The 18,694-nt window shown below is 32.9% G+C and overlaps 1 protein-coding gene across 2 annotated transcripts in view; it reads left to right on the top strand.

The window, feature by feature from the left end:
* Window positions 1–18,694, top strand: part of LOC126978437 (homeobox protein caupolican) — a 69,654-nt gene that overhangs the window by 27,054 nt on the left and 23,906 nt on the right. For both annotated transcript variants that reach the window (XM_050827227.1, XM_050827228.1), the window contains exon 3: window positions 10,597–10,706. In XM_050827227.1, coding sequence (XP_050683184.1) covers window positions 10,597–10,706 — 110 coding nt within the window. The remainder of the gene's footprint in view (window positions 1–10,596; window positions 10,707–18,694) is intronic.

The following is an 18,694-nucleotide window of genomic DNA, read 5'->3' on the forward strand; positions in this document are numbered from 1 at the left end:
ACTATCAGCCAACCTCGGAAATAATCCGACGATATTTAGACAAACTCGCAATGATACTCTTGTCCGTGGAGATAGGTATTGAAAAATTTGAATTTAATATTTTAATATTCATTTGCTTTTACGTTTTGTCCGGATACATACAGACAAACAGGCAAAAATGCTATGACGTACTTTATTGTATCTAATGTTTCTAAAACACACAGTAAGAATTCTTTCAAAAAAAATCTATGTACAGTTTTTTTTTGTCACGATTTTATTATATGTTTAGATAATAATGTTATGACACAACCAACTGTCGATAACACGGTATTCTAAAAACGCTTAATACACCTTGAGAAAGCGAAGATCTTATTCGTATAATTTCGAGCGTTACATATTTGAGCGTGATGCCTCAGTCTCATTCACTACATACCTACAAAACAACATACCTACGTATCATTACTGAAATTACGATTGCTCTCGTTGCCTTGAGACATGAGATGTTAAGTCATATTAGCTCAGTAATTTCATTGACTACGGCGACTTTCAAACCAAAACTTTGGTATAAAAGTATCAATTCAATAGCTTAATTTTATGTTGATTATTGACACAATTTCTGTGCAATAAAATAGGTAAAACCAACTAAAGTGCGGAATGGACCGAGACGTTCCGTATTTTTTTTCATGATTTACTTACAAATATGTAGTTTGTAGATTTTTCCTTATGCCGGGTAGTATAACAAGGTATTAATTGCCAAATTTCATAGTTCTTGGTCTACGGAAAATATACTTAAAATGGTGATTACTTAAACGGCCGTATCTTTTTTTTACGTTAAATTAGAAGTTTGCATTGCCCAGCTTCCAGTCAACTCCACAAGATCCTGAGATAAAGGGTCTTCACAGACAGACAGACGGGCAATAAACTGATCCTATAAGGATTCCGTTTTTCCTTTTGAGGTACGAAGCACAAAAAAGGACAACATGTAAAGTAATTTACCATACTAATTGGACTAGGTAGTAAATAAAAAAAAAACTAACTAAAGTTGATACCTTCAAACAGAAATAATATACTGACACATAATAATATCATAATTTAAAAAACTTGTTCGCACATTATTCGTATTGATCAATATCACGCTATTTTAGACTTAATAGACGTTATTATAATTACAAATACAAACACTTTGACATAACAGGTGTCGCGATGACCTTACGTAAGTATTAAAGTTCTATGTACTTACACCATAATTAGTTTGAACACGATTACACATGTGTTCAAATGTAACTCTTGTTAGTGTGCTCGAATCATTTTGATAATTTAAACAAAACTTTAGGTACTGTAATAAAATCCAATAATTATTGCAAGTTGCGTAATTATTAAGGTATTTCACACACATGCATTCCTTATTATAATAGTAAGGCACTGAAATCTTAATACTCATAGTAACAAGAATTTATTAAATAGATAATGAAAAACAAAAAGTATACTTTATAAGTAGTTTGTTCCATATAATAACCAACTGTTAACGTTAGCATGTTTATGACGCAACCAAGTGTCGTTCACGTGGTTTAGGTACTAAAAACGCTTCCATCGAGTTAATAAATTATGTACATAGTCCACGCAGTACGGTACGAGAGGTGGTCGCTAACTATGGGCCGTATTAGAAGGCTCATGGTCGCTCAGAGAGCAATGGAGAATATGCTCGTAGTTTCCCTGCGAGATTGAATCAATTATGAGGAGACCTGTAGGAGAACCAAAGTAACCGACATAGTCCAAATGATTGCAAAACTGAAGTGGCAGTGGACAGGGCACATAGCTCAACGGATATATGGCCGTTGGGGCAGTAAAGTCCTCGAATGGCGATCACGTACCGGGAGACACAGTGTTAGTAGGCCCCCACAAGATGGACTGAGTGTCTGGTCAAGATCGCCGGAATACGTTCGATGAAGGCAGCGCAGGACCGATTGTCATGGAAATCTTTGGGGGAGGCCTTTGTCCAGCAGTGGACGTTTTCCAGCTGATGATGATGATACATAGTCAAACTTTCAAACGCTATTATTGTTTTAATGGAAGAAGACCTAGACCTGACAGCGACGTCTCTACGCAATGCAGAGTGATCTAGCTAACTTTTTTTGTTTATAACGCTTTATAAGCTAAGGTGGACTTTATATAAAAAGTAGCCGAATAACGTAGGCGTTAGCGCACGTTCTGCTTAAAAACAGGTTAGGCCCTGCGATGACAAATGAATGATTGAGTTACGACCGATAGTGTCAAATTAAAATTGTAAGTTTTAAAATAAAATAATATAGTAGTTCTACTCGACAATATTACTTGAGCTTTTAACTGGCATTTCCGAATAAGTCTCGATACAGGTAACTATGACCCGTTAATATGATTTTTGATGCTGATCTAGAAAGTTCCAAGTTTCTCGTCAAATGTTACACATGATTTTCAAAGGATGATAATGGTGCTAAGAATTTTGCTTCTATAATTGGTAGGGTCTGGTTCATTCCGAGCATCAAAATAATTTGTGATACCATTAGAATAAAATCATGTAAACGTATTGCATTCTACCGCCGCGCAGTGCTGTTAGAAAAGAACTTTTTTCTACGTACAACCGAACTGTAGAATAGGATTCCTTGTATTTGTTTATGGGCTGTAATGACATGAGCTCTTTCAAAAATCGTATAAACTCACTTAAAAAGGCGGCAAGGCTCCTGTTAATCTTCTGCTGTGTTTGTATATATTATCTTCCTTAAGAACGTGTAGATAGACGACGTGGTGTAAAGCACTTTTTCTTTTCAAGAAGTTTGCTTTAGTTTTTTCAAATAACCTTGTACTCTTGCTCAAATAATTTATAATCAAATCATAACGTTATTTAATCAACTAATACGCAGTTGATAATACTAAAAATAAAAAGGTACACAAGCACTATTCAGTAACGCAAATCTAAGTTTAAAAAAAAATTATGCTGAAAATTATAAACAATATTAGATGCTTACAATGATCGTAAAAAGAATCAAGTTTTACTCGTCACAAGAAAGGTAGGAAACCTAAGGATTCACACACATTATTTTTCACGAAATCGTAAACTTTGACACAAAACAATGATTATGAAAAAAAAACGCGGAATTAACAATAAATAATCGAGTAACAACAAGATAATTATAATAAATTATTCATAATATACAGCTGCCGACGATAAAACTTTAAGAAAACGTTGAATATACCTAATCATTAGAAAATACAAAACATGCTTTGACACGTTTTTGCACTATCTACCTTATCAATATGGAGAATCAGGTCGTTGTATGTTATTAAATTATAAATATACTAACGAGATTTTAATCATTTAAAAGCCACTTCTATAAATGTCATAATTAATACGATTGAATTTTTGATTATAACACGAGTCTCTTTGTATACCGTGTACAATACAACTGAGTTTACAATATCATTATAAGGCATAGGCATAAGGCATCTCGAAATCTATATACTTACGTCTTAAATTTGAAAAGTCGGTCCAGCCGTTAGGAGAAGTTAACTAACATACACATGAGCAGGAGAATTATATTATATGGACGGAATTGAGAACCAATCTCAAATTCACTGGAACACACAAAAATATCATCAAAATCAGTCCAGCCGCTTAGGAGGTAGTTGAATTGTAAATCTAAACCATTATAGAATCCACCTGAAGACACACAGAAAGTTTCATTCAAATCGGTTCAGCTGTTTATGAGTTCAGTTAGTTACAACAGACGCCTAAATCACTACTTTAAGTAATATAATATATTAAATTAACATTTTATCTATATTTTGTTGTCCTATCATCAATCAAATATAATAAAATTTTAAATTGACGGAAAGAGACGAAACAGTTAAGGAGATTAAATAGGTTTATTAATAGTGAAATCCATGCCCATTCTAGAACTTATAATATATAAGTGTAAATACACAACGTTATATCTGAATATAAGTAACGCATTAATTTAACTATGATTATAGAGAAGCAATCAAAACAATGCGCAAAAAATGCTTTAAGAGCTTAATAAAAACATGATCACGTACCTTCTCTAAAAAACATTAAAATAATTAGGATCCGATGTCAAAATAGAGCCGGCAAGTAAGGCAGTAAGCATCCTTCATCGTGTTAAGTAGACATCAAAAATAAGCCTCTAATAAAGAATTCGTATAAATTAGAATCATAATCCGATGATGCATGTTCTTATGTTACTCACAAAAAAGTTGTTTTCTACCTCCGCTGGGTTTAATAACTTAATACATTTAACAAGTCCTTTCAAAGCTCCTTAGTATAGAAGATTCCAGTCGCAACAATGCGTCGACATTTTTGAATTATTGATAACTTCAACTCGACCTCCTTATTGCCGACCGAATCAATTCCAACTACGTAATACAGCGTCGTTATTATGAATTAATTAACATATTGTTTTAAATTAAACGTTACTTATTTCACACGTGAAAACTATTATTGATGTAGGATTGGTATCATAAAGTAGTGTTCAGAGGCTTGCCGCCACAGCGCTGGCGTGTGGGTGAGTAAATGATAATCATAATAATATAAAAGTAACCACAGCACGTAATATATGGCGTGTTGTAAAGTTTTGGAGGAAGGTGTTAAAAGGTGGGACGGAATGAACGTGTCCGACCTGACGATTCAATCATTCATGTAGATATTATGATCATTTATCATCGCATCGGTGGCGAAAGTGTTAAGTTGAGACGTCCATGCATCGTTCGATCGCGCCTTTTTTTTTTTATTTTTTTAATACGCACGTTTTATTTTGTCGGTTTAGGATTTACAACAGCTTATGAGATTGAATAGTTCATTCTTTTACGTCTTAAATTTCTTTTAGAGTAACTTTTCCATTTACAACCGTGGATTGCATAAGGTTTGGTCTACCTAAACGGAAAAAATAATTAGATCAACGATTTACTTCTTAAAAGGATTTATTAAATTAATCATTAAAGAAATCAATGTAACATTCACTTCAATGAATCAATCATTCAAATATTTTTTATATATAGTTTAACATTTTAAATACATGCTATAAAGGTATATATATACATAGCTAGATTAGTTTTGACGTGACTGACGTGAACTAGCAATGTGCAAATAACTGCACTAATGAGAATTACAATCTTATGTCAAATAGTGATGAACGCAATTGAGATCCTGCTCAAAATTTTCGTTCTTTCAAGAATCCTGAGCGGCATTGTATTGTGAAATTCAGAAGAACGTCTTGCCCGTCTCAAAAACTTTTCTAAATAAAAATTAAATTAAAAACTTATTTCAAATTAATGTATAATCAATAATCGATATGTCAATTGTAACAATCTTCATCTCAACCTCCATGCTGCCTGGCAAGTTCTATACCCGGCTCGCTTAAGCATTTAGTACTTTCTTCTACATTTCAAATTTTTATGCCCACGAAAGCAATAATATTTCATATGATCTTTTCTACCTAATTTATCTTCATTTAAACATCTAAATAATATCAATTTCTCATAAGATATTTTTTAATTATAACCCAGTGACACAGCACAAGCTCTAAATAATATATTATATAATAATAATATTGACACACTTTTTACACAAATTATCTTGCCCCAATTTAAGCATATATAGCCTGTGTTATGAGACAATGATATATTTAATACAATATACTTACTTAAACATACATAAATTCATATAACATACATATAAACATACATAAATACATTTAAACATCCATGACTCGGAAACAAACATCCATATTCATCATATAAATGCTTGCACCTACCGGGATTCGAACCCGGGACCTCTAGCTTAGTAAGTAGGATCGCTAACCACTCGGCTATACAGGCTATAAATATTTCCCTTATTATTTTAATACATCTAAAAACAGCCTTTGATTTGATTAAAGCCATTTCTGATATTAACGGAAATAAACAATTAATGTAAAAATTAAGAAAGAGTAGATGTCGCAATACTTAGGACCTTTAACACTTACCACGGTGGCCTCAGTTAGAACCTTGTCCGCCAGGATCTAATGTGTTTTTGCTTTTCGAATTCATATGTATCTACGTTTATTAGACGGTTTACAAGGTTGGCAACCAACGCTCTTGTGATTATTCTGGTCATCATAACTCATTCATTAATCACCTACCATCATAACCCGTATTTATGCTCGTGTGGTTTTATCTTTCATAAACGAGTTATTTTCATGGGTTGGTATTAAATACCCCAGTGAACATAGACATCGATCAGTTTCGGTTTTAATATATTTATAGTTAGATATGCAAAAACTTACGACTTTTTGGTAAAACCCTTTTATATTACTTTTTTAAATTACTGACCAATTAAGACTTAACATCTTATATCACAAGGTGACGAGTGCAATAATGTAGTACCGCTCAGAATCTTTGGGTATTTCAAGAATCCTGAGCGACACTGCATTGTAATAAGAAGGGCGTATCGATTACCATCAGCTGAACGTCCTGCTCGTCTCGTCCCTTATTTCATAAAAAAAAGAAGCTTAGTACAAATCCACGACTGGCATCATACATAACAGTGTTGAGTAAATAAATAAACACGATTAATAACCACCTTATTTAATAATATATTCGAAGTAATAATACTACGAAATGAGTAACGAAGGAAGGTAACCCCACGCTCCCCTTCTATAGCGTGTCAACACTATTATTCAACGGATTATAAAAATATTCAACGCGTAAAATGCTCATAGCTGTACATATTAATGGTAATGGAAATTATTCCATTAAACTTTACTGGTGATAAGGACTTTAGGCGTTATTTCGTGAGACATATTAAAATAAAATGAACTTTTTCAAAATGTATTAAATTAAAAACATTTCTAATAATCTAAAAACTAACCTATTTAAAGCTAACCTGAATGTACAACGAATAAATAAAGGAATCAAATGAGTTGCAAAGCAAGATGCCATAATATAGACTATCGTAGGTGACCCTTAATTAACGCCGAATTTTTTTTGAGTAAAAATTACGTAATCGATACGTCTACCCATTGTAATGCAGTGCCACTTAGGAATTGCTCAAGCTCAATATTATGAGCAGAAATTGAATAATTCTGAATTCTCGTATCTTTCTACAAGGCCGACAACGCTCCTGTGATTCCTCTGGTGTTGCAGAAGAATGTAGGCGGCGGTGATCACTTATTATCAGTATTACCCGTACGCTCGATTGTCTTCAAATTTGTAACTGAATAAATTGTAGACTTTGTGTTTAATAAATATTGGTTTGTGTCACATCAGAGAGAAAACGTTTTTTTTTAAAGTCATATTTTAACGTAAATGTTTACAAAATTGGTCACCTCTATGTAATAGCTGACATCGCTACAGCGAATAACTAATTTTATTGCTTATTACTAGCTGGAGGAGGCACCGTATAATTTCTAATAGTCGAAAAAATGTCTTAAAAATGTCAAAACTTCGATAATAAAGTCTAAGTGCTACCTAAGCTATTCAGACATTGTCACTAAATACATTTTTCTTAATATTTTCAATCTTATTATTACTGAATAGTTTGGGACTAAGTTCTGTCTAAGCAAATTCTTATGCGTCATCATCCTTTTAATGGTATTGTTTACTTATTTATGCATTCGGATAGTTAAACGAAATACATATCATTATGCAAATACAATTTAATTTAAGTAAGTATAAAAGGGATATGATTTATCTACGCTGTTACAACTAGTAAATAATATTTAAAGATAAAATGATTACTAAACTTGCGCTAAACAAAATACCTTAAGAGCATTCAAAAGGAATTCAAATTCAAATTAAAATATTTTTATTCAAAATAGGATGTGACATCACCTATTGAAAGTCAAAGAACTACCACCCATTCCAAAATGAATGCCTCAGACATGAGAAGAATGGGCGCAACAAACTCAGCAGGCTTTTATTTTTCATCGAATAAATATGTTTACAAAGTAATATTGTACAATTAAACTAATTATTTAATAGCCTGAGGGCGGTCACTCCACTTCCAATCTGTGGTATCATTAAGAAAGTCATTTATGTTATAGTAACCTTTACCACACAAACATTTTTTAACAATTCTTTTGAATAACGTTATACTTTTGTTTTGAACATTTTCTGGGATCTTGTTGTAAAAGCATATACATCGCCCCACAAAATACTTACTAACTCGACTTAGCCGAGTAGTAGGCATCATAAGTTTATGTCTGTTCCTCGAATGAATTTCTAGAAGATTTTAATGAACTCATTTCAAATCGAAACAGTCACATAAACTTTTCAAATGTTTTATACTAGTTTATTGGCTAACATGCTAAATGGCAAGCAAATAAGGCCGCACCAATAAGTCGATATGAGTAACTGCAGAAATACGTCACGGTTCAGGCGATTATTCCAAATAACAGAAAACTCGAATAATACCTGAGGTAGAAGCAAAGTACTACATCGCGACTGGATTACGCTGTCGTACTTGAGTAAAATTTATTATCGGATTTTCGATTCGGCCACCAATGAAGTTGTTGGACAACAAAATCTTTTGATAGATTTATCCTGGGTGACCGCATTAAGGACCGCTCCCGAGTTATTTTTAATACGACGCCATAAATTTCGGACCTTCTGTCCTATGACGTCTCAAAGCATTCCAACATAATTTCACATGTTCAATGGAAATCAAGAGATTAGTGTAAACACGTCATCAAAATTTAACATTGGGTAGGTTAGATGAAATAGTAATAGTAAGTACTATTAGTTTGACAAAAGAAAATTAAAATATTTTGAGTTTGATACCAAAGTGCTTTAGAGTACATTATTATAAAGTAAAAACTTCTTCGTAACTAAAAACTTTATTTTGTAGGTTTTAACACTCGTTCAGGATATTTGATTCAAGTCGTCTATAAGAGTTCAATCAGTCAAACACGATTTAGCGGATTAAATTATACACAATTATAATTATGATAATATAAACTATTGGTTATGAATAGATAGATTGTGAATATAGAAATTAAAAAAAAATTGGCAGTTGTAGAGACTGCCGATACAAGAGAAAACTTAGAACATTAAGTATTAAAATATTAAATTTCATAATGTATAAAAGCAATTTATTATTAATTTTTTTTTTTAATAATTAATTAATCAAACAAAAACACTATTTCAACAATGAACAGTATATACACAGCACACTGAACTTTTCATTAAATCCATTCAATTTCACTTATAAGATATACAAAGAACTAATGTTTCACAATACGTCAGCTGTAAAGGTACAGATATACTGCTGTAAGCATTTCGCTGACGCGAACTCACGTAATTTCACCCATCCAAAAAGTGTGTAACTATATATATTTATATAACATTTTTTTTAATTATTAAAGAGCATGGTGGTGATGTGAGACCCATAAGATTTTTCCAACAAGTGCCCAACGCGGCTCAACAAATTTTCACATCATAAATTATATTTCTCATTTCTAACCTCGCCTCGTTAAGCTTTTGTACATCTGTGCTGTGGTCATAAGCCACACAACGTTTTATCTTCAAAAGTTGAAATGAGTAAGTGTGTATAACAAAAATCTTTGTAAGTTCATTATAATGATCACAATATTACATCTGTCTCCCAGAGATAACGGACCTCAATTTACCACAAAGTATGTTAGTTTATTAAATTAAATAACTTTAACAGTGATCAGACAATCAAAAGCGAAACAAATCCCCTCTAAAAGATACATTTGTCTCCTCCGCGATGATTGATGTGTTCGTCCCGTATCTTGGCCATTAAATAATAATAGTTGAGAACTAAAATATATGGAGTGATCGATCAAGAAAATCAATCAGATGTACTCCATTACGAAGATTAAGTGAACGCTACCGGAAATGAAAGTATAGGATTGTTGCATAATATTTTTATGTTTTGATTTTGTAGTGTATACTTTTTTCGACGCTAAGGGTGAGATCATTAGGGCGTACGCAGACTTTACTTACGTCAAATTTTGCTGAGTGTGATAAAACGCGAGCTTGACTTTTGCATTGGGCTTAGCTGAAGCTCAGCCTAATTTCAGCCGTCAAATAACTATAAAAAGGAAATCAACGATTATGCAAACATTACACTCGCTACGTTTTACGTAAGCAAAGTTTGAGCAAAGTCTAATTATCTTTCTGTATATCTATTTACATATTTCAGTATAAGTTCGTGTCACTAAAATGCTCTCAAATACATTAGAAAATGATTTGTGAATTTTTAATAATATACTGAGCTTGCGCAGCCAATTATAATATTTTAATAAATAAACCATTGAGATTTTGACAATCGTAATATCGCCAGGCGTCTACACCGCCCTTCTTATACGCTTTCACTGTTAATAATTTTATTTTATGATACAAGTAATTAAAACTTTGGATAACTATGTTTTTTTTAGTTATAACTACCGTTGATATAGTCTCTAAAAGGATAATAATAGAATAAAAAAACCCTTTTATATTTTTCCTTAATACGCATATTTTTATTAATTTAGTAACGGTATCTTGAAATATCTTTCGTAAGATAAGCTATAGCGACTTTTTATGTTATAAAAATAGTGTGAATGATTTCTTTGTTTTATACAGGCAGCAGGCATAGAACTGAAGGAGAACTTGGCAGCCAGTGCAGCAAGCTGGCCGTACCCGACAGTCTACCATCCTTATGATGCTGCTTTTGCCGGATATCCTTTTAATGGGTAAGTACTTCTTTATGTTTTTAAGAAAAGCACTAAAACTATCTATTTAACTTCACATCTTTCATTGCTGTATGTTAACGATAAGAATTTATCAGAATAGCATGATGTTTATTTTTTTAAGTAATACATCCTACTCAGCTCAAGTCTTTTCCAAATTATTAGCCGTACCACGACTATAATTGTCATATTAAAACATGAGCTATCTGATTAATAATGGCTGCGTAAAATTACTCCAAGTTTAAAACAACTTCTCCCTGTCACCTTATTCGGTAGACATTTATGTTCTTATTTGAATTTGTTAAAAAACACAACAATGTTATTTTCTAGCGATCTTTAAATAAAGAAGTCAATCCCAAAAATATCACTAATCCATGCCAGACAACATGATTAAAAAGGGATCAAGGTTTGTCGCATCACCTATTTATATATCACAAAATTACTCATAATTAATAACTAAATGCTGCTACTACCTAGAAATAGGCATCTATGAACGTTGGGCCTCATGATCAATCGGATCACGAACTAATTGAGTAGTCTGTCACCACGTACAGCCTTAAATAAATTAAATGCTGAACCTATTACTCCCCCAATACTATCGGGTATACCTGGACCCACAAATCTAATATTCATGTCCCAAATCACCTCTCAGCAAGCGCTCTCAGGACCAAGCATAATTGATTTTTAGTTGACCGTTCTATTGCAGTATTCGTTACCTACTCAATGCACCAAACCTACGTGGAAATCTGTACAATAGAATGTGCGATAGCTTAATTCTTTTTCACGACTATTTTCAAAACTTTTGTGCGTTTATTTCGCTGTCGTTGCATTACCGGTTCGCGCATTTAGTGAGCTTCGTTTTATTCTGTTTGATATTGCGTGCTATGTGTGCACTGCAACCATTTGCAACTTCCTCTCGTCGTCTTCAAAAACGATCATTTCTATATTCACTGAACATTATCGTTATATTCTTAACAATAATATAATTAACACAAAAGTATACTAGAGATTTACATTTGTTTTTAAACTTTTGCTTATTATGGTGCGTTAGGAAAAATTTTCAGAGATGATTTTTGCGCGCGCACACCGACATCCAAATTTGACAACCTGACGTTAGATACCATTTGTTTCTTACTTCGTCACTAAACTATGCGGTATAGTAATAGTTTCATTGGTTTTTAATTAAATACCAATTTCATGTAATACCAATTTTTTACAATATTGTTCTTTCTACTAACGTAAACAAAAAATATTTAAGGATATTTGTTTTGTTACGCCAATGCGTGCGTATTTTTTTATACACACTTTTTTTATAATGAGATAGGTGACTGACCATTCGTCAATCCAAAATATCGGGAGCTAAACGCCTATATAACGGAGTATAATATAATCCTCAAAGTAACTATTTAAGATAAATCACTGCTATATAAGCTATATAGCTAGCATTACTTTTGTTATGTATAAACGTTGGCATGGGAGCGTAATAATATAAATGCATTCTAATATTTTATCGTTAGAAATAGAGAACTTTATGTAAACTGATAGCGGCGTAAAGTAAAGGTTAGAAAACATGAGTTTGTAGATATGAGTGTTGTATCAACTTATCGATATCTGATCGATGTTTTGCGAACCAACAGAAACATGTCGGTATCGAGGCTGAAGAGTATCCGATACTGATTTGAGTTCATGATAGTATTGTGACGGCAATTATTTCATCTGTAATTAATAATTTCACCGATAAGTCGAGCTGTTTGTAAGTAGCCGCTCAATTTGATAATAATTATGTTTACTGTAGACTTATATTTACAGTAACCAAACGTAGTATTGAATTCTGTTGTTTTCAAATATGTGTAACGACTTGTTGAAGGAGCAACAAACCATGTTCGAGTGATAAAATAATATGAAGCTATTATCGTTTATTTTCATCTTTCCTTCTGCGCCTTTCATACCGGGTGGTATGAAACATTTGAACACAAAATTAAAGTAGAGTGCTGGATGAATTCTTTAGTGAGCCAATCTAATGACATTAGATTTGTCCATTATTTGATCGAAGCATTCGTACATTCTTCAGCCCACTCTAAATTCGATATTTTGTTAATTCCCGGATTCTTCTTCTCTCTTATTTTGCTGTAGATTTTTTTTTACCATAATAATGTAGGCCTCCTACTGCACACCATGTATCCTTTTTATCTCGGTCCCGTTCATGTTTTATCTTATGTTTGGGTTATTTTTCTTAGGAACTTTTTCCCTAAGGTTGCCACAAAGTTGCCACTATAAAACTTTCTTGATTTAGATGGTCACAAATTAACGGCCGTTTCCAATAACCTATCTATCCTTAGTTTAACTTACGGATACATTGCTGTCCCCGTTTAATGACAAGATCTTATCTATCCATAGTTATGTCCAATATAGTTATAGTCCAATGCTTTCTGTCAATAGATTATAGAAATGTAAGTAAGCGTAAAAGGATAGATTTTTCTACGTCTATTAATTAGGATAGATAGGTTATTGAAAACTGCCGTTAAACGATTCCATGACGCACGATCATCTTATCTTCCCAGCAATTAAGTGTAAAAGAAAAATGAACAAGTCAATAAAGTGAGCATTCATTAGTGCGAGCAGTCTATTACTACATTTAGGGATGTGAAATGAGTATCGTAATAATCCCAGTATTCGATATTAAGATAAATATTCAATTGGCAATGGTTATTTGATGATCACCTACTATCAAAGAACCCAATGTTCATCCGTTTAAAGAAAAATCAATTATACAGATACAATAACAGGTTTATGTACATAATTTTATAAATGATTTTGAATGTGTAAGAAATTCGATATCTATATTGAAAACAAAAGTTTTTATAGTGTATTTATTGAAGTAGGCGGTACTTTGCGGAAATCCATAATTATACAAATGATTTGAGTTTTCTTTAGTGTTAATTCCGCCAATTCCGCCGTCTTTAAACAATTCGACACGTGTTTCGCCACTACACGAGGCATCCTCAGGACGTGTTGTCTCGCCAAAATCTGGCACGAGACTGAAGTAGTCTGTGAGTCTCAAGAAAACTCAAATCATTTGTATTTTTATAGTATAGGAAACTAATTTGCTATTTGCGAGCAAACTTAAGAGACCTTAAGATATAATAAAAGACATAATTATATAAGATAAAAAAAATATTTGATATGAATACGATACGAAATACACGAGTATTGTTCAATTTTATAATTACATGAAAATGCTACCTCATAAAGATTGTTATACAACCAAAAGAAAATACGAATCTTATCAAAATCTCATCAAGGTTAGATAAGTCTATTTATTATATTCGTGTTGTGCTAATAAATTGATTTCCAACTTTGCAGCAATGTTAATAAATGAATTTGTTTGTGCTTATATTTCATATTCATACTTAGTAAGCACTAACTTACCTAAATATCAGCCAGGTGCATATTTTTATATAAGTACTAGCTGACCCGGCAGCATTCGTACTGCCTGAATCCATATATAAAAGACGTAAACTTTTGTATAAAATAAACTTAAAACAAACAAAAGGAACCCTTTTTTAAGTGTTATTTACCCGTGTTTTAAGGAAGTTTAATTTTTACCTCCTGAGAAAGTTAGAAAGATATAAAAATTCTAATTAGGTTATTATTCAATTTAAACTATTATTTTAATTTGGTTTTTGAACGACGGGGGACACAACACGGGAATATCAAAATCGATGATTTTATTTAATTCCGAGCATTTTCATTTTTATTCACCTTTTAAACCTTTCCTGGACTTCCACAATTAATTTAAGACCAAAATTAGCCAAATCGGTCCAGCCGTTCTCAAGTTTTAGCGAGACTAACGAACAGCAATTCATTTTTATATATATATAGATTACGAGCTGACCCGGCAAACGTTGTTTTAACATATAAATTATTTTTAGAGTTAGACCGATTCTTGGACATTGCAACATTACATTATTTTTATAAAATTAAAGTATTTTCTAAAATAAACGTAACCTAAGTTACTCCTTATTAGATCAGCTCCTGCCAATAAAAGTCCCGTCAAAATCGGTCCAGCCATTTCAGAGATTAGCCGGAACAAACAGACAGACACACAAATTAAAAAATTACAAAGAGACATTCCAATTTTATTTATATGAATAGATTTCTAAAATTAAAAAAAAATCTAAAATCCACGTATATAATAGCCTAAGTTACTCCAACTCCTTTAACTCCTCCAAAGACACCGCCGTTGAAAGCCTTGTTTTAAATGTATCTCGAAAGAAAACATACACTGGGGATAAACACAGGTTACTGGATGGCCAGTTAATGTCACCTCTTTTTGGTATCACTTTAAGCCGAAAAATTTCGCGAGCCCATTAATTATTGGAGGTGTGACATTTTGCTCCATCTTGCTCAATCCACGATCGTTGATTAAAATCTTCTTCTCTTCCAGAGTGCCATTTGTTTCCGATGCAGTAGTAGTATCTAGTATATTTGAAATTACATAAAAAAAAATTCTAAAGGAATATATTTTGAGAAAATAAATGCGTTTATTATGCCTAAAACCATCGAAAAACTGCAGCGTGGCCATATACACATCTGTTTTTTAAATTAAACTGAATTTTGGTACCCTGTATAATTAGATCAAACCCGAATCATTGTATAAATCAATGGTAAGGTCATTGGGGTGCTACTACATGTAAATACATATTAATGTGTTCACCTCACAAGTGTCATTGATCATGACCTACTGGTCAAATCGTCGTATAATTTTATATTTAACTATTCTAATATAACTCATAGTTGGTGCTGGAGCTGCTGCATCAACAGTCAAAGACATCAGACGGCAATACTTTAAGCATGCCTATATTCTAGTTCTCGTTCTACAAAGCGCAGGTCCGGTCACATATGGAGTATTGCTGTCATCTCTGCTCTGATGTCATTTGACAACGTGCAACGAAAAACTGCTCAAAGTGAAGTAGTGGGGACCCATTGCTTTGTGAACGGCTTGAACAACTGGCGTTACGTAGAGACGTCGCTTCATTGTGTCTTATATCGCATTTATCACGGGAAGTGTTCCAAAGAGCTGTTTCAACCTGAATTCCACCTTCGCAGAACATGCCACAAATTTGGATATCATCCCCACAATCTGGATGTGTGGCGTCCGCAGTGTGGTTTTCAAGGAGCTTACTTCCACGCACAACAAAGCTGTGGAATGAGCTTCCGTATGCGGTGTTACCGGGATGATACGATGTGGGTATTAAGCCTTCTAAAAAATCGCGTACACCTTCCTTAAAGGCCGGCAACGCTCTTGTGTTTCCTCTGGTGTTGCAAGAATATGAGAGTATCACTTCACAACGGGTGACCTCGGTGACCGGGTACGCTCGTTTGTCCCCCTTTTCTTTTTAAAAAATAGTCAGTTACAGTAAGTTTTACATATGTATGCCGTTTGTTGTAGAAATATTTGGCCCATTCGGCACACCTAACCTGTTGTTTATTAGCATCGTTCATTTAAGGGTATTAATTATTAATCATTTGTGAGTACCTCTATAATTACAGGCATGAGATTTTCCATGCTATTTCTCAGGCATGATATCACCAAAATTTAAAGGATTTGGTTCCATATTTCAGAAGGTGTCTCAATTAGAGATCTGCAATCAATTGTATAGTAACTGTAAAAAAAATTTAGTTCATTGTAGTCTTAGGATAATTTTCATAAGTTATCCTTACAACATAAACTCTATTAAGTGAAAATCAAAATCAAAGTTTTTTGCGTTAGCAAGATACAGAGTGTGCATATTTTTTTAGTGATTTTTGCTTTGTTATATTTATACTAGATTTTTTAATGTTCAAAAGAGCACGACCAATCCCAAATTGCGGTAAACAAATCCAGTTTGATATTAAAGTTTTAAACCGGGCAGTAGGCGTGTTAATTACGTTTTCTTCGTGGGTGTATTTCTGCCAATAACGAAGTTGACAAAGCACCTACAAACACTATTAATCGTTCCAGCCTGACTCTGAAAATCAACACCAACGCATGTACACCGAGTACATTTTTGCCGACGTAAACTAATGTACACACGAACGTAATAGGAAAATCATGTTCCTCCCCTTTAAATTGACATAAATTGCTAATTATAAGTACACGGTTCCAGTTTGCTGGCTACGGGGTAAAAAATAGTAATAATGTTCTTTACAAAGTTGATAACGCCTAGCATTATAACATGACTGCAAAAAATGTATTACTCTAAGCTTGGAACATTGTTGCTCAAGTTTATTCTACAGTTATTAGGAGTTTATGTATAATTAGTCCAAGTGTAATATGAGGGTCGTGTTTTGAACATGTAACAACTTATAATGTAAGAGCTTCGTATATCTGTCTGTCAAAACAAATTTCCTCCAGAACGAGTGCAGGTATGAAGTTGAAATTAATACCAAACCAATTCTTCTTCATCACCCTATAAATAGTACAGCCATATAAATGAAACTACACGAACGAAAGAAATCACAACCTTATGGAAATTTTCAATCAGGTTTGGAACATGGAGTTCTAAGCACATGTAACGTAAATTTGAAACTAGTAAGTATGCAAAATAAATCAATAAGCTTGAGGTTCGAATCAATGCTTATAATGATAAAGAAATCTGAATAAACTAAAGAGTATTATTATAATGTACAAGTATGAAAATTTAAACTTATATAATTTTGCAAAAGGCTACTTAATAAGCATATGCACATATAACGGGGCAAGGCCGGTCACATGGTGATGATCTTCGTGGTTGTCGGTTGTTATTGGTATTTTACATGACAGTTTCACTTCGCAAAGGCTTTACTTTACTTCACTCGCTCGTGGTGCGTCGTTCTTGACTACAACACATAATATAACTTGTAATGGGACACAAACTCAATACATCTACTTACCACGATTCAACAGTTCTTATAGTTTCGGAAAAAAGTGACTGTGATATACGACAGTGAGACAGACAGACAGATAGATATGACGAATCTATAGGGGTTCCATTTTTTGCCATATGGCTATGAATCCCTAAAAACATCATTCACCTTCAAATGTTGAAGCAAAACGAATAAATTACTCAATCTTATTAATATAAAATTCTCGTGTCACAATGTTCGTTACCTTACTCCTCCGAAACGGCTTTACTGATTTTTAACAAATTTTATATGCATATTCAGTAGGTCTGAAAAACGGCTACTATCTATTTTTCATCCCCCTAAATGTTAAGGGTAGTCAACCACATTTTTATTTAATTTTTTGACAACTTTTATTTTATTATGATTTAACATAAAATACATACAAATTAAAATTTTCGCCCTTCTACGATCTACAACTATTTTTGTATCACGATTTTTATATTATTCGGTTTAATCCACCAAACCGATATAGGATTGCAACATGGCAATCAAATACAATAATTGTAGTACGATATATTTGGTAGGTCTGAGAATCGGTTGCATTAAAATTTTAATAATTGATTTTTTTAAATATGTTATATGGCAATACGACGTATGCTGGGTCAGCTAGTATTATTAAAACAATAATAGGTTATAATATAATTCTTATCAACACTGGACGCGGATTTAAATTATAATGTACACTTAAATAACTTCGTAATATTAAATAGGCCACAATTATGAGAGTATTAGTTATCAAGAGTTCGTAGATTGAATGGTACCATAAAACAATCTAGCAGGGTCCCAGGTTCAATCTTCGATGGAAATATTATAATTTTTTTACATCAGGATTTAATATTATCTAAACATAGATAACACTCCTCTTCTCGACATTAGTTTGTGAAATGCGCATTGTATGAAGTTAAACCTATATACATATTTTTTTATACCCCTAACATACTATTAATCTAAATCGGTCCATCTGGTCGGGAGCAATGATGGCACAGAGAGACACATCAGTAAGTCATATTCACAAAAATGCATAGGCTTGGACAGGACAAAACTCCAAGGAAACAACACCCTCA

Source organism: Leptidea sinapis, chromosome Z (genome assembly GCF_905404315.1).
Source record: "Leptidea sinapis chromosome Z, ilLepSina1.1, whole genome shotgun sequence".
Classification (NCBI taxonomy): domain Eukaryota; kingdom Metazoa; phylum Arthropoda; class Insecta; order Lepidoptera; family Pieridae; genus Leptidea; species Leptidea sinapis.